The sequence below is a fragment of the Manacus vitellinus genome, unplaced genomic scaffold (genome assembly GCF_001715985.3).
Source record: "Manacus vitellinus isolate BGI_N305 unplaced genomic scaffold, ASM171598v3 scaffold_42_pilon, whole genome shotgun sequence".
Classification (NCBI taxonomy): Eukaryota; Metazoa; Chordata; class Aves; order Passeriformes; family Pipridae; genus Manacus; species Manacus vitellinus.
In genome coordinates, this window is record NW_021940553.1 from 1,951,699 (window position 1) to 1,976,433 (window position 24,735).

Consider the following 24,735-nt stretch of genomic DNA (forward strand, 5'->3'; position numbering starts at 1 on the left):
GCTGAGAGTAAATTTAAACTTGGGGAGGGGGATTAAATTATTTATAAGAAATGGGTTCTGCCAGTGGGTGTAAAGTGATAATCCTTAAAAAGTATGTGCATGGATCCCAAGGATCCTGAAGAAGCCTGCCCCACCATGTGTAGTACCCTAATTCAGAAGCACAGTGTCCTGCTGGCAGCTTTACCCACTGGACTTTTAAAAACAGAAATATTTGAAGTGAGGCTGCATGAGACAAAAAGAAAAGCCATCTTGCTATATTAAATCAAACCCGTGTTAAAATACTTTCACTACAATAATTGCAAACGAGATGTTGTTAATTACATTATGTCTGATTTTTGTTTTGGTCTTCTTAACTAAAAATTACAAATGTGCTGGGAAATGCTCACTGACGACAGCACAGCGTCACTTCAGCGAAACATTTAAGCTTTCAGTGATTAAATCATGTATTTAAAGGTAAACACAGGCTCAGGTGCCTCGCTGAAGCAAGATACATAGGTACTTATTTACACATCATTTTTACCTATTATATTCATAGCAGATATGTGACAAATGAAGCAAAAGTTAACAGCAATTAGAAAAAAAGAAAAGCAAAATGAAAGACAGACTAATCTTGCTTCATGCTGAAGTGATGACAGGAATTTACAGGAGCCTTTACGATGATCACTCCATTCCCAGCTGTAAAATCTTACACAAGCACCAGTAAAACTCCATACCTACTGCTCCCAAAAATTGTTTTGCTCCTGGTAAGCTCTGGTGGTGGCTGTAGCTGCTCCTGGCTGCACAGATAAATATGAGGTGTTCTGGCTGCTGGGGTAACCTTTTCCCATTTCTTTGTGCATTTCAGGAACTCTGACTTTCTGCACTGATCAAATATCCCTGACATTTACACTTTATTTATTCTAACTTAAGGTCGCGCTATTTATTCTCTCCAAAACTACTTAGGTTATGCTCAGCTTTCTTGGTTCTGGTTGGAGTTTCATGAAATAGAATGAAAAATCTCATTCTCTGAGCTGTAACTTCTCTGAATATAAATGTCTCATTGTCTTCTCAGATGCGCTGTTTAGTTTTAGATGTGATGTTCAGAATGGCTTTTTTATTGCTTCTTCAGTCTTAAAAATACATACTTAAAGTATACATCTACAAAGGCTTAGCAATAAGAGATTGGAACTCTAAGAAATGTATGGGATTTCTTTCTTTTAAAGCTTTCTTAAGAAGAAATACTTTTAGGCATAACTGACAAGAAAAGGTTGTAGACAAAGCAAATTAAATACGATGTTTGGTCTCGGGGACTATGGTCCATCACTGTGAGAACAGTCCTCAACGCTTAGGCAAAGCCAAGACTAACTTTTCCTCTTGAAGATGACAAAAACCAAGCCATAAAATATCTCGTAGGAATGATATCCCAGAAAAATAAAAGTGTTTATCCTCAAACAAGTCACGTAAGCAGCCAACAGCAAAACGTTCAGTCAAACACGAGCTCAGGGAACATGCTTCCAATCTGCAGCTAAGGGGAGATACCAAGTAAAGGCAAAAAAAAAAAAAAAAAAAACCCAAAACAAAAGGTGGTAAAAAAAAAAACAAACTAGGAAAAAAAAATCCCAGAGGAAAACTGTTTTATACACATGCATGATTAAAAATTAAAATCTACTGGGGAAAAAAAATCAAAAAAAACCCAAAAACATGACTTGGTGTCCTAAGTAGATGCCAAGTAATATTCCAATGATGAGAAACAGCACCAATTCACTAACAGTCTGAAAAACTACAGATGATGGACAAACCCCAGGGTGTCACAACTCAGGACAGGGAGTACAGAGCACGATAAAAAACAGCAAAGAACAGAACCCAAACATCACACTAAGCATGCAAAAAATACTGATCAAAAACCTAAACCTTGTCCAAACAACAACCCTGTCAGAAGCCCATCAATACTTCATAACTGCAAGCCTAGACTTGCAAGAGAAATAAAACTCTAAATAGGATTCAAACAACTGGAACGTGTGAGAATTCAACGGGGCTGGTAAACACTAGTCTGTGAGAGATGGGAGGTGGGAGATGGTTACAGGAACAAAGAAAAGCACAGAAGTGTGCTTTCAGTCCAATTTGCTGAAATTACTTCAGTCCATATCTACTAAAACTCATTTTTAACAGCAACTCTGTGTTTAGTTCTTTCCATTCCTGTACGTGCTGAGCATTACCAAGGCAGCAGCATGGGAAGCTTTCCAACAGGGGACCGCAACAGACGGGCTGTGTGTGCACAGTGCCAGACAGATTTACACCAACTAGTGCTGGAGGGCAAGTCCACACCCCTTATCATTAGCACAAAGATCCTCCAAGCCCTGGGTCTGCTGGATAAACAGCCCAAGGAATTAGTATCTTCCAAAAGAGTTGGCCATGCAAGGACTTTCACTGCTCTAAAAGCAAAGACTAAATCTCTCTCACTACAGGACCTGAAAATTCCCCTTCTTCACATCCAACAGCACCAGGCTGTGCCCACACCATCTTTAAATTTCCTGCATGGGAAATTGGGTCCTGCACACCTGCCTTCTTCTTTCCTCAAGGAAGATGCAGTGAAGGGACATCAAGGAAGAGCTCTGCTTCTTGTCCCAGCTCTGTTCCTTGTCCCTCATGCCCCTCCTCTGTCTCCAAGCACCCACCTACCAGCAGGCTAGTTTGTATACTGTTTTAACTTGCTTTTATTCCACCAAATTCACACTCCACATTATATGAACAGGCCAGTCATGCTCAACTACTTCATAATATCTGAAGCCAAGGAAAGATCATAGACTAAAGATGAAGAGCAAGGGCAAAAAATGCCAATCAAGAATAACAACTGGAGCCCAGCTGGACAGGTTTTTTTCTGAGCATGAGAGAAACCACTGGCACCCTTACCCTCATCTGCTTTTGGGATTTGAACTCTCTTGTATCTTGAAATAAAAGCAAGATTCATAATGATCCAATTTTTAATCTAGAGGGGTTATCTTATGACACTAGGCATTGAAAAATTCATATTATTTTTACAGCTACTGATTAATTAAGCAAAGTAGAAGCTGATAAAAAACTTCATATTTTGAAAGGAAACAAGAACCCACATAAATATTTTTGCATGTTCACATATTCCTTTAAACTCTGAATTCCTGATGTTTGTACATTTGGTATCTCAATATTTGGTGTTTAAATACCACAAACCTTTAGCCAGTTAATGTTTGTTATCAAACATTATCAAGTATCAAAGATATCAAGATATCAAAGTTTAATCTGAATACTTATCAATTTGGTCAAGTTCTAAAGAGAAACACATTCTGACACCACTGTGACCAGCAGAACAGAAGAAACAACTGCAATGTTGTTTCTTGCATCAAAATAACTATTAGAGCAAGAAAAAATAACTCATACCTGGCATGTTCCTGAACTCCAACAATCTCTACTTCGCTATCAGAAGAGGCAATATTAATTTCTTCATTGGCCTGGGCATTACCAGAAGAGGTTTTGTCACCTGCAAGGAAGCCTGGATCCAAACGACCTATGGATGGTGAAAATGGAAATACAGCCTATGTTTAACAGCTTACACAACTCAGAAGCCACTGGAAAAGGAGTTTCTCAACCTAACAACAAAATCAAACAAACAAACAAAAAAGGGATTGAGACTGGAAAATCTTATTAGATCAAATCATTCAATCTCCAGTTCATCATCTGATACACTAAATTTAACCAGTGTCAACAGCTCTAGTGATGGTGTTATGATACAAATGTGAACACAGACCGACTGTTCCTGATGCAATTAGAATTTCCAGATGCAATTTTGCAACAATGCTAAGAGTTAGATTGTGCTTAAATCCCTTTAACTTAAAAATACAAAACAATCTAACCAAACTCAATGACACTGTGGCAAACACAGCCTATATGCTGGACAGAAACATCACACACATGAAAGGAAATTAATTTATTTTCTTTTAATAGAAAACTAGGGGAAGCTGGTCAATGAAAAAAACACAGCAAACCCATCAGTTTCTGGCTGTGCTGCTTCACACATCTGCTCTAACATTATTAAAAATATTTGAAAAAAAATCTGGTTTTCATTAAGTCCCATATACTACAGGGCTTTTTTAATTACAGTTCCTCCATGCTATCCAGTTCATCAGTCTGTCAAACAACAAACCCTCTCTAAATACAGCAATTGTGGCAGGTTTTTGTCTTTTCTGCCAAGTACCCCTAAGAAGGTTCTGCACCCCAATTAGTGAAGCTGTGTTGAGTCATATTAAATAAAATTTGCATGGAAAACACAAAGCAGACAAATTTATTATTTCTTTCACAGGAAATAGATTTTTTAAAAAATCATTAATGAAAAGATTTAACTTCTACTCTTTTCTTTTTTTTTTTTTTAGGAAAAAGAGAAGACAATTAATTCTACTGTCTGTCATTAGCCTGGGGGGTGCTGGGCAGCCCTGAAGTAGGTGACACTACCAGCTTCTCAGAAACCACTTGCTCAGCTGTTATTACACAGGGGAACAATCATTTGTCAAGCAGGCAATTTGAGAGGAGGTGAATATTTTATGTGTATCCAGTTCGAGTGGACACATCCTCAGAAGATGAGAGGAGGAGGAAGCAATAACGATCCGGAGGATTTCAAAGGTGTGAGAACATGCAGAACTGATTATACCTCCAGGCAGATCAAGGGGACAGAGAGAGAAGAAATTAAACTTGAAACAAGTGCCAGGGAAACCTTCTAATGACCGCTTCAAGCACTTGGAAAAGATGCAAATAGAATCACAGAATGGTTTGGCTTGGAAAGGACATTAAAGCTCAACTCATTCCACTTCCCTGCCATGGGCAGGGACACCTTTCACTATCCAAGGCTGCTCCAAGCCCTGTCCAACCTGACCTTGAAAACTTACAGGGATCCAGGGGCAGCCACAGCTTCTCTGGGCAACCCATGCCAGGCCCCACCACCCTCACAGGGAAGAATTCCTTCCCAGTATCCCATCTAACCCTGCCCTGTGGCAGTGGGAAGCCACTTCCCATTGTCCTGTCACTCCATGCTCCTGTAAATAGTCTCTCTCCACCTTTCTTGTAGGGGCAGAGACTGTTGTAGGGGCTGTATGTTCAGTTTTTGGAAAGCCAAGACCCCCGGTGCAACATCTGATCAGGATTAGCAAGGGAAGGAACCCCATGTGCTGCCAGGTGCCTGAAGGGGTAATTTCCACGTCACAAGACAAAAAATGTTTGTCAGCTGAACTTAAAATGAATTAATAGCCCAGGCAGACTTTTCCTAACATTACAGTTCAGCTGAAAGTTTCTTGGCAAATATCACTGACTGCCAGAAAGCCCAAAAATGGGTCATGGGTATTTCTTTATTAGAAGTGGCTGGTCAGACAGTGAAACATGAAATGGGAGTGCTCAGAGACTTTGATTCATGTGCTGGTGCCTCCAAACTGTCAGAGGGCAGGGTTAGATAAGATATTGGGAAGAAATTCTTGGCTGTGAGGGTGGTGGGGCCCTGGCACAGAGAAGCTGTGGCTGCCCCATCCCTGGAAGTGTTCAAGGCCAGGTTGGAGAAGGCTTGGAGCAACCTGGGCTAGTGGAAGGTGTCCCTGCCCATGGCAGGGGATGGAACTGGATGGCTGTAGTATCTTGTATTAATGCCACACCACCCTTCTGCACCTTCTTCTAGACAGGCTAATTTCTGACAGAGGGGTAAAGCAGAGCAGCTTTTAAACAGCCCCAAGAAGAACCCTCAGAGGTATAAAACTGTAGTCCCAAAAAGCTTTCATATATTACCATAATTTAAAGTTCAGACAACAAAAAGATAATCAGCAGTAGTGAAACCATGATTAGCAGAGTAAACATTGCAAGATTAGCTGATATAAATCAGGATTACAGCACACAGACAGATTTACAGCCTCTGGCCATACAAATTTCATGCCTTATAACATGCCCACGCTGTTAATTTCTTTGCACAAATGTTGTGATGATGCCCAAAGTGATGCCTTGTTTGCCCTACAACACCAGGGCTTGCAAAACAGCCCCAAAATATTTGCCCATGCACAAGGATGTGATAGCACAGTAAGATTTTTCACTGAGATAGAGCTTAAGTTGTTGTTGTCTTCCCATGGGAACACATTCTTTCATGTCTGCTAAACTAGATGCTGGCTGAAGATTAAATCTGTGAACAAGGTGCAAGATTTGAAAATTCTGCTTTCCCAGTGTGCAACCCTAGACAGGGTAGGAAAAGGCCAGGACTGACAAAGGTGCAGTCAGATGTGTACAGAGGCTGCAGGGCTCTGGGACAAGGTGTGTGCAGGAGGAAAAAGAGATTCATCCTCTCAGCTGCTGACACGGCCAAGGCACCGGGACCAAATCTGTTTGAACATGTTCCCACAGGGCCAGGGATGAAGAAGTCTCTTAAAGTTTTCTAGTTTTCTTTTACCAGCCTCTACCTTGCAAGTCCCCTCGGATATAGGTGGAGGAAGGAAGAAAAATTTGTACCAGCACTGCAGCATTTTAGGTGGAAAGTGGAAGAAAGCTGGGTAAGAAACATTACTTTTTATTTCCTTACACTCCTTTGCAGTATCAATCCATTAGTGCTATATAATTCAGGTGATTTCAGCTGTTCTAATTCTTTTAAAAATCACTTGATAGAGGATGGGGCTTGTTAGTGGGCAAGTAGCTGCCAGTCAGCTGCTATCCTGCAAAAAATACCAATGAGCTTGGAAAACGTAGGTGAGTTTCAAAAAGGTTGGAACAACATCCAGCCAGGGGCGACAGTGAAAACAATGCACATGGATTCTCATATTTAAATTATGGACTTGTCAGCTCCACAGTGCTGGACTATCTCTTTTAAAAAGCCACATATTTGTATTTCTTTAAGCCTTACAGACAATGAAAAGTATGTCAGAGCCACCACGACACTCCCAGTGTGAGTGCCCTGTGGCAGGACACATTTGGAAAACACAGCATAGAACACAAACCTGTTGTGCTCCACCACGGCAGGAAAGAACTGTGCCTTATGCAGCTAAAAATCCTGAGGTGGGTATTAAAATATCAAGTGGGAAGGAAGGCAGTGTGTTGGCACACCAGGCTGTGGGATGAAGTCGATAGGAAATACTCCCTGGTGGCATCCAAAGCACAGAAACGTTTCACATTGTTGTTTAACTCTTTTGTTAGTGAAGAGTTACAAGCACTTAAGTGAAGCTGAACAATTTTTATGAGCTACATGAACTTCTCTGAAGTCTTCCACAGTACTCCTGCCCTTGCCTTCCTGAAGGGAATTTCTTTGCTATCTCTAGATGCTAAGCCCACCTACCAGCATCTTTTCACCCTTCATCTTTACTTGATGCTGGGCTGTCCAGTTTTCTAAGGGATGCTGGAAATGCGGATGGAATATGGGAACAATTAATGCTTGTATTTTAAAGATATAAAGAGATAAACAAAAATAAAAGACATACACAGACAATTCCAAAATGCAAAATGAGATTATGACCAGTTGACTGGCTGGTGGCATGGGCCATCACAATCAATCATTCAGGAACGAGTTTAGTTCACTTTCACTTAAGAAAACTCCCAACAACAAAACCCCACACCTAAGTTTCCCATAGCACTTAGAGGGAAAAGGAGGAGAAAAAAATAATTAAGAAAACTAGTGTCAAAAATACATTGCAGGAATCTTTGTCAATTTCTGTCAGTTTTATTTTGGAATAAACGTCACACCCTTTTAATAAGCACCTGCCCTGTCTTCTCACAAAATTCACACAGGGAGCTTTCACAGCTGTATAAACTACAAAAACACTGAGAGAAAGAAAGGGAGAGACACCAACTGCGATGCTGGAACAAATGTCAGAGGCAGAGAATTTAAACAAACCTGTGTCAGCACTCATTTCATCCAGCAGCCCTCTGGTTCTCCAGGCAGATCCCGACTCTTGACTATTGTGCTCTTGAACTACTGCAGCCGCCAAGAGATTGTCCACATTTACCACTTCTGGGTCCGAGTTCGTGTCCGATATATCATAGTGAGCCACAATGGGGGGGCCATCTGCAGGAGAGAAAAGCAACACGGGTTAGAAGTGTGAAAGGCACCTCTGAACGTACAAATAATTTGTTTAAGGATTAATGCAACATCCTATGTGGAGCTCTTCCAGTTTATAGCAATGAATTATATGAATTATTAAACTTCGGTTAATGAACGCAGCCTGGGATTACAGAGACATTTTAACTTTGGCATACACAGAAAACACAAGTGTAAGAGAAACACGTTTATCAAAGGATCAGTTATTTGCGTATTTTTTACATTAACCCATAAACATCTCCATATCTGACAACGTTACATTTACAATCTTTAAAGGATAAAACCTTCACTTTAAAATAAAAGATAATAAGTCACAGGACATTAAATTTGGCAGACAAGGTATTTATCTAGAGAATTTTACAGAAGTCAAGTGACAGGTTACATTATTTTATTAGGGCTGATTGAATAAATCTAACGTTTTCATATAGCTGATCCAGTAACAATAAATTTTAACATTAGGCAACTTTCCTTTCATAACATTTACCTGTCAAGGGCAGGGGAATTTTTAAAAATTGCAAATTTTTTTGGTGTTTTGTTTTGTTGTTTTTTCGTTTTGTTGGTTTTTCTTTTTAAGATCAAGAATAACAAGAAACAAAAATATATGCACAATGACAAATATGCTTTTCATTCAATAGGATTACCATATGCATTTTTGGCCACCATAATAAAGGAGGAAAGAGGGAGATAAAATTGCTTACGTGATTCTGAAATCTGTTCTTGAGGAATAACAAAAAGCTATTTTTCCATCTATTTTGTTAGCACCGACTAAATTCTTTGTGATGAATGAAAATCACTTATAATTGGAAAGCATGCTAGAAACAGAAGAGGCTCAGAAAAAAACCAGGCAAATTCAAGACAAAGATTAATGTGAAAGCAGAGAGAATGGATAAATAATGCAATTCTGGAAGGATGTGGGTGTTTTAGCTCAAATGCCTTGCCCCAGCTACAGCTTATTGACTCAGAGTAGACGAAAGTGCCTGCAGTTCCCCATCCCCAAATGAGAGGATCAAAACTTTCTTTGGGCCAAGGCTTCATCCACAAAAACAAGGATGAAACAGAAGCACAGGCTGGGCCAAAGCTCAGCAACTTTGCTGCTGCAATTCTTTAGCCTCAGGGAGGTTCTGAAAGTTGAGTGCCTGTAGGACTTTTTGTGTGATACACGGAGGGTGTAACTTGTAAGGGATAATACAAAATAATCATAAACTAGGAATGTGTTCAGGAAGACACGACCTTCAGAGTTACAAAGCGACTAAAGAAATCTTTAAAAGTCACAAAGAATAAAATGAAAAGCCTTCTCAGGAAAAAAAAACTGTTTTCTTTTTAGGAGAGTTAAATGGCTGCTGAAGAGAGAAAGAACACGATGAAATAAAAGTCTCAAATTTAATTCTCTGAAAAGCTGTTCCTCCGAGGTTTTTTTAGGTTTTGGGGTTTTTTTTTGGGAAGGGGGTGTTTTAGCAGCTTGGTGCCTGAACTATAATTCAACTCACTATCTTCAGGAAAAGCCTATTTTGTGGTTAGCAACACATTTCATTAAAGAGCGACATATTGCTTAAGTTGTACTAAAGATCAGTTTGGCAGCAAGGCACAAAGAAATTCACAAAACATTTCCGATCAGACCTGCCCCCAGAACAACAATTCCATGAAACGATGTTACATTACAAACTTAAAAACAGACCCGACAAAAATAAATGAGTAGTTAAATGCCAATGTATTTAAAGACCAAACTGTTCGCAACGTGAAACGCTGATGATCATGACTGGAACAGAAGCCCTGATAATTAACTGAAAGGCAATCTTTGTCTTTTTAAAAGGCAATTACAAAATAATGGAATACCGAGTTCAGAATTAAGCTGGCTGATGTTCAGTTAATTATTTGTGACAGCTGATGATTAAATTACGTGCAGAAGTTACGACCGGACTGAGTCATGAGAGGCATGTTTTCCTTCAGTCTTATCATCAGAGTTCAGCGTGAACATACATAATGTGAGCTATAAAAATAAACAGTCGAGTGCAGAAGATACGAGGGTCAAGTACAATATTGACTGTTTGACCATTTTTTTCAGTGGGTTATCTAAAATTTCAGGAGCTCTGGACTGTTCCTTCGGGCCTTTGTTTCTCTCGCTTCTTACTCAGATCTCCGAAAAGCAGAAGCGAAAATTGATTTTTAGATAGACATGCCTAAACGAGTAAAATTTGTATTTAGACAAAAGGCACGAATAGTCTCAAGTCAAAATTGTACCACTCCTACATGTATAATCATGCAAAAATGTATAATAAATGTATATACATGCAGAGTGATATTCTCATCACCTACCCATAGAAATAACTTGTGTGAAAGTCTTCATCAGTAGGAAATACAAGCATAAACTTGTTATCTGTAGCTCCACTCTTGTATCTTCCACACTTCCAAACAGCACACCTTATAACTTAGCTTAAATTCAGTATACATCAAACAGACAAAAATATTTTCAATATGATTTACATACTGCAATTATATTTGTCAGCATAATAGCCACCAATTTAACAATCTGTGGGGAAAAAAACCAAACAAGCTGCCTATTTACGAAGCAGTCACAGCAGAGATCTACTTTTTGCTTTTCTCAGCCTTGCCTTTCAGGATCAGATTTGGAAATGAAAGGCACTCGACTCTAGGTTTATCCATATCTATCACTAGTAAATTACCTACAAAGCCAAGATAGTGGCCATGATGCTGCAACAAATCCTGGGATTCCCAACATTTATAAAAGAAGAAATAAGCTATAAATGCTTACATGTGTTTAAAAAAAAAACCAAACAGAAAAAAACCCCAATAAAATAAGTTGCAGACAACTACGACCAGATGAAAGTTGCAGTGAAAGCATATTAAAAATATATCTTCTAAATCTCCTCTGTTCCCAAAAGCTTGTTTCTTTTTTGAGTGCTACGTGGATGGGACAGGAGTGGCTAAATGTGGAAATAAATAATACTTGCCTAACCAACTAGGTGATCCTCCAATGATGTGATGCAAAGTGAATGTGTGGTAGCAAAAAATAAGGACAACTGGCTTCAGCTAGGAAATAAAGTGAAAAAATGCTTTCAGGTTGAAAAAGTAAAAGGATTAACTACAACCAATGGTGTAATTCATCATCTTTTCTTTACAAAAGAGACACTCCAAATAATTACTGACTGTAACAGGGTTTCAACAGATTAAAAAACAGACATCAAGACAAACCATGCCAGAACCAAAACTTAATGTAGAACAATTAGGAGGTTCCCTGGTCAGTAATTTAAACAATCTACTTAAGAAAAATTGCATCTTTTGAGAACCCAAGATAGCTGGAAGACATACATTTCCCTGGTGACAAGCATTAATTCATTTCTAAAGCAATAAATGCTTGAAAAAGGCAAGGCTGAAAGTTAATAAGCACCAACAGCAAAATACAGCTGTTGACATTTAATGCTAACAGGGGGAGGGAAGGTCTGCTCTTTTTCTTTATTTTTAAAGAATTCAGAGGGAGAGGTCATCATGGGGACAGCATTTCCAAGTGCCCAATTCTCCCTCAATTTACACAGCTCATCAAAACTAATTCCACTCAGAACAACTGAATCAGAATTCACATGCACAAAAATCCATGTCTACACATATCAGCTTTCATTTTAAGCTTGCAACAGAGAAAATTCAATAATTTCTCATCTGCTACCTGCTCCCATGCTTTTCACAGAGCCACATGTCAGCACTCAGCACTCTAAACAACCCTGCAGGATCCACACTCCTGTCACCCTTTACTTCATTGTAATGGCAGCACAAGCAAAAAGGGAGGAATCAACCATAAAGTTTCAGCCTTAGTATCAACTGCACAGGAAACACAAGGTATTAGCTGGCAGAACCTGAATGAGGAATTTAGTCCTTGAAATCTATGGAGGCAGACTGGGAGAGCTGAGGGAGTTCACCTGGAGAAGAGAAGACTCCAGGGAGACTTAAGAGCCCCTTAAAGACTTTCCAGGAGAGCTGGAGGGGGACTTGGGACAAGGGGCTGGAGGGACAGGACAAGGGGGAATGGCTTCCCACTGCCACAGGGCAGGCTTAGATGAGATAGTGGGAAGAAATTCTTTCCTGTGAGGGTGGTGAGGCCCTGTCCCAGGTTACCCAGAGAAGCTGTGGCTGCCCCATCCCTGGAAGTGTCCAAGGCCAGGTTGGACAGGGTTTGGAGCAACCTGGTCTAGTGGAAGGTGTCCCTGCCCTTGGCAGGGGGGTTGGAACAAGATGAGCTGTAAGGTCCCTTTCAACCCAAACCATTCTGTGATTATAAGCCATTATTTCTCTTTAGCTTTCTTACTTAGTCATGCAGTGCTGAGCTCATCACCTAAACTCCCTCCCACTGTAGCCAGAGAGAAGAAGTTCAGCCAGGTAATCCCATCCTGGAAATTGCAGCCTGGAGCATCTCCATCTCCCCTGCTTCCCCAGCAAACAGAAAGAGCTTAGGCACTGCCTTACCCAAGACACCTCGCTTTTACAGTGCTCAAGTTTGGCAAGATGAACTTCTGTCTTAGGAATAGGATTTAAACTTTGCTATGTTTCCTCTACAAGTAGTGGAAAAAGACTGAAATCTCCAGAGGACTATCCCGGTTAAAATAGTTTTGAAATTAAAAGCCTAATTTCTGTGGTCTGAATTGCCCTCTGGAGTCATCAGTGACTCTTGCAAGGGAAAGACACAGAGCCATATTTAGGTGTGAGTATCACCCCAAGCTTTAAGACACACAGAACAGGTACAGTTATAACAGCAGCAATAATTACAGCACCTTGTTCTTACAAAAAGCTTTCCATTAGTGGACCTGGAAGAGCTCCAAGGTGGTTATTAACCTCCGTCCACCCACAGGGGAAACTGAGGCAGGCAGAGATCTCATCTTGCTCAAGGCTAACAGGCAGAGGAGCTGGGCTCTGCTGAAAACAACACTCCCCTCCAATTACTGAGCTACTTTTAAGTGGTGGATTTTTTGGGGGAGTATAAAAATAGTGCTTAGGAATGCTTTTGCTAAAGGTACAACTGCTAAAAAGGCTACACGAGGTAATTGCAAGCCTCACCTCAACAACTTTGCTGTGAATGTGGGCACTGATGGTCTCAGTCTCAGTACTCTAAACTGCGTTTATTTCTACATAACAAATGAGAACACTGAGACATTTTAAGATAATAAAATACCTAAGAATGCCCCCATTTACAACTGGTGCTTAAATTTAAGAGATAACCCCATTTACTGCAAGATTACACAAAACACAGAGTGGACTTTAATACCCTTATAAATTTTAAGATCAGCTGATCATCACTGTAATAGAAATAATTATATTTTGTGTGCCAAAACCTAAAAGATTTATCTTAGGTGACTTGTCAAAATAGCTTTATGGTAGGAGACACATCAGTAACTGATCCAAACAGAAAGTATTGATACACAAGACTATAAGTGACAGGTTTTTTTGTTTTAGATAAGCAATAGAAACCTGGTATTAATTAAAACATGACCCAGAGCTGCCATTTCAAAAGTATGCGAAGTTCAAATGGCACAAACTAGCTCAACCCTACAACAATTCACAGAGGGGGATGGGGGCAGATCATGTCTGCTTTTTTATGTTGTTTAACAACATGAACCACTTCATTGCTATTTATATTTATTTATTTATTTATTCCAGGTTACAGTAGTTACATTTCTAAATTTACAAGGTTAAGCAAATAATACATTGTAAATACAATAAAATCAATAGTAGTGTAACAACATTCTCTCTAAAATTATAAAGTGAACTTTATCAGTGAATCCACTTTCCTCACATTTTCCTTCATTTCATACAGTAAAGCTTTTGTGTTTAGTTTTTTTTTTAACCATGATAATAAAATAAAATCAAAACAACATGATCAAATTATTATCTGTTCTCAGACTGTGCAATTTTTAATGTATCACGTGAAAAGAGATCTCAAAAATTTAAGTCTTGCTGAACAACATTCATTCTTTCAGGCTTTTTGATGACTAGATGGAAAATATCTCGGATTCTTTTTACCAAATTATAAATAAAGATAATAAAGAATTTTTCATTGTGCGTTAAGCAAAGGCACATGGAATATGGCTGTGGATTCAAAACACTGGGAAGTGGGATCCACTTTATATCCCCGTATAGGATTTATTTTCTGTGATGCTGCCTAACAACGCATTAATTATGGCAACAGATACATAAGCCAGATCTCTTCCCCCGTTTCACTTGCAAAAGCCTCTCAGGAGGGTTTTGGAAACCATCCCACCCTTACATAGCCATGACAGGCAAAAAAACCCCAACAAAACAACAAAAAACCAAAAAACTCCCCGTGTAAACACAGCTTACATTAGGAAAAGGCAGCAAACACACATCCCCTCCAGAAAAACATCACATTTTTGCAAGGACAAACTGCATCTTCCCTCGGAAGGACTGGCACAGCTTTTTGGTGGTCCAGAATAACCCCCTGCTCCATCAGCCTGCGCTTGAAACCCCTCCTAACTTAATAAGCCTGTTTTCCATGTGCCTTCCTTTTGCTGACCCAACACCATGAGACCAGTAAAATTTCTGAGAAAGAACCGGTTTCCAGCTCCGTGTTTTTGCAAGGTAACTGTCCATCTCTGTCAAACAGCCCAAATGTTTTGGCTTCTACAGCACACATCACGCAGCACGTTTGTTCCAACGCCTCCACGTGTAACTGCAGCAGCCACACTGCAGACCCTGATTAGTTTAAAAACATCTGCTCAACTGGCCTGAATTACAAACCCTCATCAGGCACAGACTCCCCTTAAGGTCAGCTGAAGGATTCTCTGGCCAAAAACTGCAGAGCAAATTCAATTTTTAATGAGATGAAATTAAAACCATTAAAACCAGCAGAAAACTTCTACTAGTATCAATGGGGTTAGGATTTAATTTCTTAATGCCCTTGAAATATTATTTTAAAAAGAGTTTTACAGTATGTGGATACAGGAAGAGATAAAATATATTAATAAGAGAAACCAGTGATAATAAATATGTTTCAATTTGTAACATAACTGCCAAATGTAATCCTGTTTTATTGAAGTTAAGATTAGTTTTCCAGTCTCAACTCTAGCAGCTCAGATAAAAACACCTAACAATTCTGCACAAACACTAAAAGACACTGAACTTAAAAAAATACAGATGTGTGTTTCTGCCTCAATTATTTTGTCCTAATACTGTTAAAAATGACACTGAGGATTTTACACTGTCTTTTTGTTTCTCCCTGCTCAGTTATTTTTGCAATAGAAAAACTGAAAACAGTTTCACCGCCTTAACTTGAATTTGGTTTATGTTGTATGTTAATTTTTTTCTAAATAAAACCTGACCATTCAGATGTTTTATCTGAAGCAAAACCCAAAATCCTCGGAGAAATCAGTGTGTGAAGGGTGGAAGTTCCTGAAGACCTTCCATACCAAACCCTACTGGAGGGCAGGGAAGCAGCACGAACTACCTGTGGAAGAACTTGCAGCCAAGGCTGCAAAACCACTGCACACTGAAGCCCCTGGACATCTAAGGCCTCCTAAAAAGGGACCAATTCTAGGAAGAAACCCTTTAAATTTTTATTTACTGCAGCATCAGTTTGACATTTAGTAGAATTTCAACTGAGCATTTATATAAAGACTTACTTCCTTTACCTGCTGCTAAATTCCAGCTCTGGGGTCATACAGATATTCCACTGCTCCCTTGCTGAAACAGCCCCCACACTGAAAACATGTAATTCAATGTTTACAATGACAATATAGGAGCTTGGACCAGAGAAGCTGTGGCTGCCCCATCCCTGGAAGTGTCCAAGCCCAGGCTGGATAGGGCTTGGAGCAACCTGGGAGAGTGGAAGGTGCTCCTGCCCATGGCAAGGGGGTTGGACTGGATGAGCTTGAAGCTCTTTTCCAACCCAAACCATTCTGGGATTCTGTGAACAGGCCAGGTAGGTTTAAACTGGCACCATCATCCCTGGAATTACACCAGTCTACACCATCTACACCAGCTGATCTGACTCGATGCATGTGACTTTTTCAAACCATAAGTAAAATTCCTTAAAGGAACTAGAATGTTTCTTTACACCATTCTGAAGTATAAAACCCAGGGCAATTAGGGAAACTAAATTATCATCGGTGGTTCTCCACGTCTGTGCAAAACTCCTACTGATTTTTCCTCTACTTGTCAAAAGTGGTGGTTTTGAAGTGATTTGATGAGACGTGAGCATAAACATACATTCAAAATGCAACTCTGGGAAAGTAGAAGAGTTTCCTTCTGATAATCCTAAAATAGTCTTAAGTAAGTCAGACAGCTCTCATGAAGCTTACCCTCGGAATGGGTAAGATTAAAATCTTTGTCAAAATTTCAGCTGAAGAAATTTTAACTCCCTGAAAGTTTCTAATCAAAGCCCTTTGGAAATAAGAGCTTGTAATGGAAATCACAACAAATTTAACAGCAGCTGTGTAATATAGTAGAAATATTCCCAGGAGGGAAAAAAAAAAAATAAAAATCTGAAACTCTATATTGGGAATCTGTTTTCTCAAAGAGATGCCAAAGGCTGCCACACACACTTAAAACAGAGACTCATCACTAGTATCGGAATCTGAAGGTTGGTTTCTGAATCTCTCAGATTCAGAACACAAAGGTAGAAGAGAGATGCTCCTGTTAAATGGCACAGGCTGCCAAGTCCTTCATCAGGTAGGTTATACTACACCTGAACAGCAGAAAGGAGGGGTTCCCCTCTCAGTTTCAGGCCAAACATAATTCCTCACGTGTAAACCCGGAGATGATTTATGACAAAGCTGAAGATTCAGCTCCAGTTTTGAGCCAAGTGGAAAGAGTGACCAAAGAATATTTACCATTTACAACCACAGGTGTTTTTAACACTAGGTAGCTTTTGTGGGGAAACTAAGTTAAAATTATACCTCATATAAATTATTCTCTCAGTCTTCTGGGTGCCTTGAGATAATTTTATCCCAGAAAGAGTACAGCTTCAAGGTCTGTATGCTCAACTACTGTCATCCTCTGCTTGTTTTCTCATGTTCACAGCTGCTTGCATTGAAAATAACAACTAACAGTGATGGATAAAAATAAAAGGTTTTAATTTGTTGCCTGCAGTAAACAAATCCATATTTTTATCTATTAATACACTGAATTATTTCAGTATTTTTCTTTTTCTTTCTTTTTTTTATTTTTTTTTTTATTTTTAAAGACTACCTGACCAACATATTAAAGATTGGCAGAATTTCACTGGCTACATCCCTAATGAAGTTATTATCCATTTATGAGATCCACATGTAAAGGTGTTTCAGTCTGAGAGATAAATAAGTTCAGCTGAACTCCTTACACAATTTGTTCTGAAATACCTAATTGCTCTCTATATATTATTTTACAAAAAAAGGTTAAGGGCATGCTTACAGACATACACATTAAAAGAAACCAGTCACTGCAAAAAGCTGCTTCTGCATGCAGGGGAAGATTTATAAAGTTGTCATGCTTTAAAATATGCTGCTCTTACTGTCATCATAAAGGTATTTAAATATATATATATATATAGGTATCAAATCTATGAACACCAGAAGGATCCATTTTGGTGATTTTTTTATATCAGCAAATACTCTTCCCTGAAGGATCTTGTATTTTAAACAGATGAGGACAAGTTGATCAAATTGCAATCAAACACAGAACAACTCGTTTAACTTTTACCTGAAATGCACGCAATTTCAGACGAGAGAGTTTTCTAACAAGTTCATATCAAAATCTTTGTATAAAAATTATGCATGAAGGTGATCTGAAAAGAACTTTATCCCAGTGCTTAAAAATTATCTCCTGCATAGTCTTTCAAACAGTTACTCTGAAAATAACACAGCTCTCTAACCTAATTTTTTTTTTTAATGAAGGCATCACATACCTTAAAAAGAAAAATGTCTATGGCAACAATAATGTTAAAAGACCAGTGTGAGTATCATGCTGATAACAAAAAGCATTTCTTGAGTTCCTGTTACAGGTTTGATCCAAACTGCCACATAAATTGATGGAAAAACTCCCACTGACTTCAGGGAGGGGAAAAAAAAAAAAAGCCAGATCTACAGAAGATACTGTGGTTACTTCCAACAGGAAGAAAACAAATTACACTAAAATAACTAGTAAAAAAGTGACTGTGGTTTAAAAAGCAAAGTAACAACACAGCTAAAGGAGACCTACAGTGTTCTCTTTACTTAAACTATGTCTGTGCACACCTCCAATTTCCACTGTAAGAATTTTGATTTGCATTTGCATTCAAAACTTGTTATCAAGTTCTACCTGATGATAAATATACATTTTTTGGTAGCTACAGAGAAGTTACTTCCCATGAAGAAAGGCCTTAACGCAGAGGTGACCAAAAAAATCCCTGTAACAATAGTAAGTAAGAATTAAGTAGAGACTTCTAATACACACTTTAAATTAATCCTACTTTAAACATCACAGTTTCAAGCCTGCCTATTCAGGATAACTCTTAGTATTAAAACAAAAAAATTAAAAATCCACACAACAGTAAATTCTTGTATTATTTAAATGAAACTAATGCTCTGGCATTCCCCATCACAAGTAAATAATGATTTCAGTGGCATTCAAGCATGGTTCAGTCTGACCCAGACCAGCAGCCCTTCAGACCACCATGGTGTTTACTTATCTGGCTGTCAAGCCTCCCTTCAAATTCCTGTGCCAAGAACCAATCCATCCCCTGACTGGTGCTTATCTTGGGGCAGACAGGACTATTTTTATTCCAGCATGAAGGATGTGGTTTGTCCATATATACAGGAGGGAAGCAGCAGTGCTTTGTGTGCACAGGTTGGGTGTGACTCATCCCACCTCAATTCAGCCAAAAGTTATCTCGTATAAACTGCTGATAAGGGAGGTTTGGACAACTAATGGAAGAGAAAGACACTGCTGGGAGACATCCTCAGCAGGGGCTTATCTCTTCCCACTGACTCAGAAGGAGTCACAGGGAACAGCAAACTGGACACCTGGAATAAGTGGAGATGACTTCCACCCAAACCAAACACACACACAACACACACACATATATATAAATATATATATACATGTGCCTATTTGTGCACACAGTTTCAGACAGCTGCATCCATAAGCATGCCATGTGCAACACTGCAGTGACATTGATTAAAAAAAAAAAAATCTGGACAGAAAATGAACTACTAAATGGGAGACAAAAAAAAAAAAGTAAAAATCCATTGTGCACAGTTATATATATATCTCTTTCTAAATATTTAAGGTAAGCTTATTTACTGCTTCTGCCTAAAAAGGAAGAAGAAAAAGCTAATGTGTGATGTGTTCAAGCTGCAAAACTTGTGAGTAAGTGGAGTTCAGGAAATGTCATGGGTCTGTATCTAGTCTGGGTCTCTAAGGTACTTTACCTCCTTAAATATAAAACTTATTTCCTTATATAAATGTTTTAACATGCAAAAAAGGGCATCTGGATGAATACCCTGAATGCTCCTATTGTAGCAAACATAGCTCTACTGCTTTTGGGGTATCTAAAGAAGGATTCTAAGTTATATTTTCCCAAGTTTGGTGATGAAAGCTTAGGGTGGTTCCCCTCCCCAACACCTTTAAAGGTGTTTATATGTGTGTGCTGGCACATGCATGTGGGTATGCTGTGATTTTTTTTTTTTTAACTACATACATTCTCTATAAATTAGAAATAACCAAACGATACCATGGCAGTAAAACCCAGAAGAGAAAACAAAACAAACAAATACAAAGAGAAAAGCAAACCTCATTTTTCAGCATAATCCAAAAATAACATCAAGATTGCAAAGATCTGATTTTCTTTTCCCCTCCTCCCCCTCCCCCCCTTAAGTTTATGATTGATTCAGATCAGGCTCTGCAATATTCCCATTCTCTGGAAAGATAGGTGGAAAATTGTTATTAAAAGTCGCTGGAAACTCGAGAGTAGCATCGACATTCTGATAGCCCACGTAAGAATTAAACGACTGCTGAGGAAGTACTTGGCTATCAGGCATCTGTATGAAAGCCCCTGACTGCGTGGTAGGGGGGATTCTTTGGCCAACTAGTTGAATTTTGGGTTCCCTGGGCTCCAGTTGCTGCTTGCTCTCTTCGTCCGTGTCAAGACGGGTTAGCTTTTCTATCCACATGCGGAATTTCTCCTCTGTCTGCCTCTGCATCTCGGCAAAGCAGTTCATGGCCTCTTCCAGGACATTGCCTATGCAGTTCCTATCCCACACGGTGCCCCTGTCAAGCAATCCTGGAATTTCCCTGGTCGCTCCTCCAGATCCCCCAGCACGACTGAAGCCAGCTTTAAAGACATTGAGGCCATTTGATAAGTCATCGTTAAGTAAGAACAAAATATTGCTTATTAAGGCATGTTAACTCAGGAAAACAACTTTTCTAATTCTGTCCCTGGGATATGAAAACACGAGAGGAATTGACAAATATTAAGCAACAGTTATACTGTCAAAAAAAGGTAACATTTTATACTCACTGAGGTTATAACAGAAATTTTGGCTTCAAAATTATTTTTATTCTAGAAGACTCAGGCAATTCTGTCAAAAAAGTCTGTTTGTTTCAAGAAATAAACCAAATTACTCCAACTCCCTTGCAATCTCTGTTTTGAATTCAAGTGAGGGTGCAAAAAACCATTATACATGTTCAGTCCTGTCAAGCTGTGATCCAAAGTGCTACTGTTCAACTGATAAACCTTGAATAATTATGTGCATTTTAGTTACACACTTGAATCCTTTTATAACGGGCTGTTAAACACAGACAAAACTGTACACGAGATAACAGGGATAAAGGCTGATATAGTGGCTGCAGCACCTGAAGCAGCCAAGGCCAAAGCTCTTGGTCCAGTTTTGGAAAACACAGTGAATGCGGATGAGGAGAACACACAACACAAATATGGGATAATTTGTGAGAGCTGTGCTAACATGGGAGGTGAGAGCAGCCTCTGCTCCATCACAAGGACAATCCACACAACAGCAGTGACCAGCCTCACTCCAGCTAGGACCACGCCCTCCTAGAAAACGCCCTCCACCCATTCCTAGAAAACAGGGAATGTTTGGAATGGAATTGTTCTCCCTGCTACTATCCATCAAAAAGATGGGGGAAATTACTAGCTTTGGGATTATGAGAAAGAAGTTTAGCAGCAAAAGGGCCATCCTCATTACCTCACTCTTCATATCAGTAACAAAAGGCATCTTTTTGGTATCTGTATTTCCTAAGCTCAAGAGTCCACTCAGGAATTATCTAGGAAGCAATTAAACCTTCAAGAAAACAAAGCTCTGTACCTGTTTGAGGAATCATAAACAATATGTGCATGCCATCCAAACACACAAACGTTACCTCAGGTAATTCCAAAACAAGACAAGCATCACATTAAGCTACACAAAGCAGCTACAAAACCCGACAATTTAATATGTAAATGTGAAACTTGCGGCATCCCCTAGCTTAAGAGTAATAGAAAATACCCTAAGAACGAGACAAATTATTGCACAGCCTAAGCAAATATTTACTAATAAAAACATAAGGCACTAAATCTTTATTGGGATTTCACTGTGTACACGAAATTACAGTGTTACTTAAACACCACATTCTTTTCAGGAGCTATTTAAATGAGGTATACACAGGTCCTTCCGTAACAGCTAAAGAAAGACCAGGATTATTTTCTTATTTACGAGCAGTTACAAAACCCCCTAATTTTTAAGTCTATTTCCCCATCTGTTTACCTATCAGACAGGCTGGAAATTCAGCATTCAGGTCCTCTGCTCAAAAATAATTACTTTATAGCAAGTACTTTACATCCCTCCTACTGCATTTTAACTACAAATAATTATGTGATATGCTAACTTATTCCTAAAAGATGGGTTGGTTACTTCTGTGTATTCAATATCTTTTTCATCCCTGAAAAAAATATTTCTCCTGTTCAATTACTCCTAGCATCAAACATCCAATATAATGCTGTTTATTTGTCACTAGTCAGGGATCTTATCCTAAAATCAAGGAACTAAATGACAGTCTGATTTCCACAGGTTTATTAATAGGTAATGTTAAGTTTTAATTTATTAATTTATATTTAATTTATTACTATTTAAGTAAAAACTATTGATGGTGATACATGAGACAATCTACCTAAGTTTTTAAAGTTAAGAATGAACTAGAATGATAAAGTTGACAAAATTGTTTTGTAAACTGAAGAAACTATGTATTAAAATATATATAACCCTGTAATACTATTTTTAAAAGGCATCAGTCATAATGCATCTACAATTTACAGCAGCATCAATGTTTTGAATGCTTCCCTTGCAGTTATTATAACAAGCCTTATTCAATCTTTTCTTTATTTTGGGGCTAAGAAAAAAATTAAGCCAAAAAAGTAATTTTATATATTAAAAATGCTAGCATTTATTTAACTAGTCCCTCCTCTGTCTAGAAACTTAAACCTCTGTAATGGTTTTTTTAAGTTATGCCAAGTTTACAGGTGAAGAAATTTGCAGTCACAAAGGGGTCAGAATCCAAGATTCGTATCCCATTTTCAAGACACCAGCTCCTGCAAAACAGCACCTAAGAAATGCCCCAACACTGTCTCTTTATGAGATCTATTAAGTACTAACCAAATCCAAAGTTATTTAATTTAGGAAGTCTGACAATGTAAAAATTTAAGATATGCTTCCCTTTCATTCTAATTAGGAGTGGTTGATTCCTCTGTGTCATTTAGGCCACAGATTTCCAAATGAACATCTTACTGCAAACCACTTTTGACAGACTATGTTTTTTCCTATCTGTTAAATATAATTGTCATTCTGAGTAGCTTGCACCAAATTCATCCCTTGTGAGATGCTTCTTCGAGGGTCTGTGCACAATTCTTGGGAGGAAGGAACATGGACACACTGTGCCCCCCTTCTTTGGGTTTCTGCGTACCAAAAAAACTCTTCTCTCTTTTTTTTCTTTTTCAACAAAGTGAGCTGAGACTTTTCCAACATCAACACTCAAACTTTTTAATAGATTTTTCTGAAAGCCTGAAACATGAGTCACTCCCACTTCAATTCAGATTTTTCCGAGCTGCAGAAAGCACAATTGTAGTGAAATGCCAATATTTTCCTATTTTTAAAAACCTCTTCCTTTTTCCAAGAAAGAAGTGTTTACAGAGAAATAAATATTTATTCCCAGACTTTCTCTCATGCCAATTGCATTCAGAGTCAAGTTGCAGCATCAAAAGTGAGACTGTTTAAAGGAGTAACTTCCAGCAGCAGCAAGTCCAGCAGAACCTATTCTGGGACTTTTATGCTATGTTTATATGGTGTTTAAGAATGGTAAAATCCTAAATGCCAACAGAGAGGCTCAGTCACTAAAAGGTAAAAAATTGCTTCTCATCTGCAATAACCCAAAGATCATGGCATTCCCTGAAATAAAGAGCCCAAGTTTACGACTGCTCGGGTCAGTGAAACAATTCTCATGAGCACACATGAAGTTTAGACTGAACCCGTATTTTCAGGTGTAAAATAACACCACAGGATGCGTTCAGAATAACACAACTTACATTGTGCTTATCTCCTGTGCAGCTCATGATACTTGTATTGAAGTACCACCAGCAATATCTCAACTCTTCAATCTTTCCTGAGGAGAAAACCAAGCCTGCCACTATTTTAATCCGCAGTACACTTGAGTTCAGCAGAGAGAACTGTAGCACAACTGCTCTCCTAGCAACTTCATGGCATTATTTTCACTGAACATTTTCCTTACCTTACAAATTTAGCCAAACCTATTTCAGAGCCAGTGGTGTGGATAGTTCAAAAAAAAGATAACTGCACTACTTAAATGGAAGAGGTTTAGTGACACACCATGAAGGAGTACTGTATTCTCAAACGTGGCAGCCTTATTTTCAGACCACACACAAGCAAACTGGCTGCTGAATCCACTCCCTGTGTCCATAATTTAAGAGTCAGAGTACATGTAACCTTTGTCATGAAGGCCACATTATTGTCACTAAAAATTTTAGAGCATCTCTGTTGGCAAAGCTATTTTTCAGACAACAGATGGTTGAAAATGAGCCCCGACTGTAAGAGGTGTTGAGTCAGTAACCAACACTGCAGCTGAACTGTCCAAATACAGGCAGACTAAGGGGGAACATAGGCTACCTGGAAAACTCTTCTGCATCAACGTGTACAGACTTCTTTTAAAAGGAAAGGCAAAAGTTTCTTCACGTCCTGACCCTGGAGTTAAATCTCTCAGCTTCTGACTGTGTGTAGAGGACACTCACGGCCTGAATTTCCAGTCACGCTTTTTAATACCCTGAGTTATCTTCTACCTACACGTCTGTTCCCTAAATTTTGAGGATATTCACAGTGTTATGCTAAGTGCACTAAAATGGCTTTCTAGTCACAAGAAGGACTGCAGTACTTTGCCAGTTCCAGGAGGGAGGATCACAGATGGCACATGAACCCACCACTGGGATGGAGCTCTGGGAGTTCGACTCCGACTCGCAGTTCCACTGTATCTGTCATGTCCACAACATTTCCTCAAACCACAAGCAGCACAGAATGCATTTTTTTGGCCAGACTTTGTCCTTATCTCTACAGAGAATATTTTTCTCCTGCACTTGTGAGCTGTTCCCCACAAACCAGAGCTGTTCCTATTTAAAGGAGAACCGCAACGTGGCAGGTTCACGT

The 24,735-nt window shown here is 38.9% G+C and overlaps 1 protein-coding gene across 2 annotated transcripts in view; it reads right to left on the minus strand.

Moving 5' to 3' along the window:
• CUNH18orf25 (chromosome unknown C18orf25 homolog) overlaps nucleotides 1-24,735 on the minus strand; it is a 44,943-nt gene that overhangs the window by 3,244 nt on the left and 16,964 nt on the right. For both annotated transcript variants that reach the window (XM_029962142.1, XM_018078780.2), the window contains exons 3-4: nucleotides 7,856-8,026; nucleotides 3,394-3,520 (exon numbers count right to left, since the gene is read on the minus strand). In XM_029962142.1, the coding sequence (XP_029818002.1) occupies nucleotides 3,394-3,520; nucleotides 7,856-8,026 (298 nt within the window). The remainder of the gene's footprint in view (nucleotides 1-3,393; nucleotides 3,521-7,855; nucleotides 8,027-24,735) is intronic.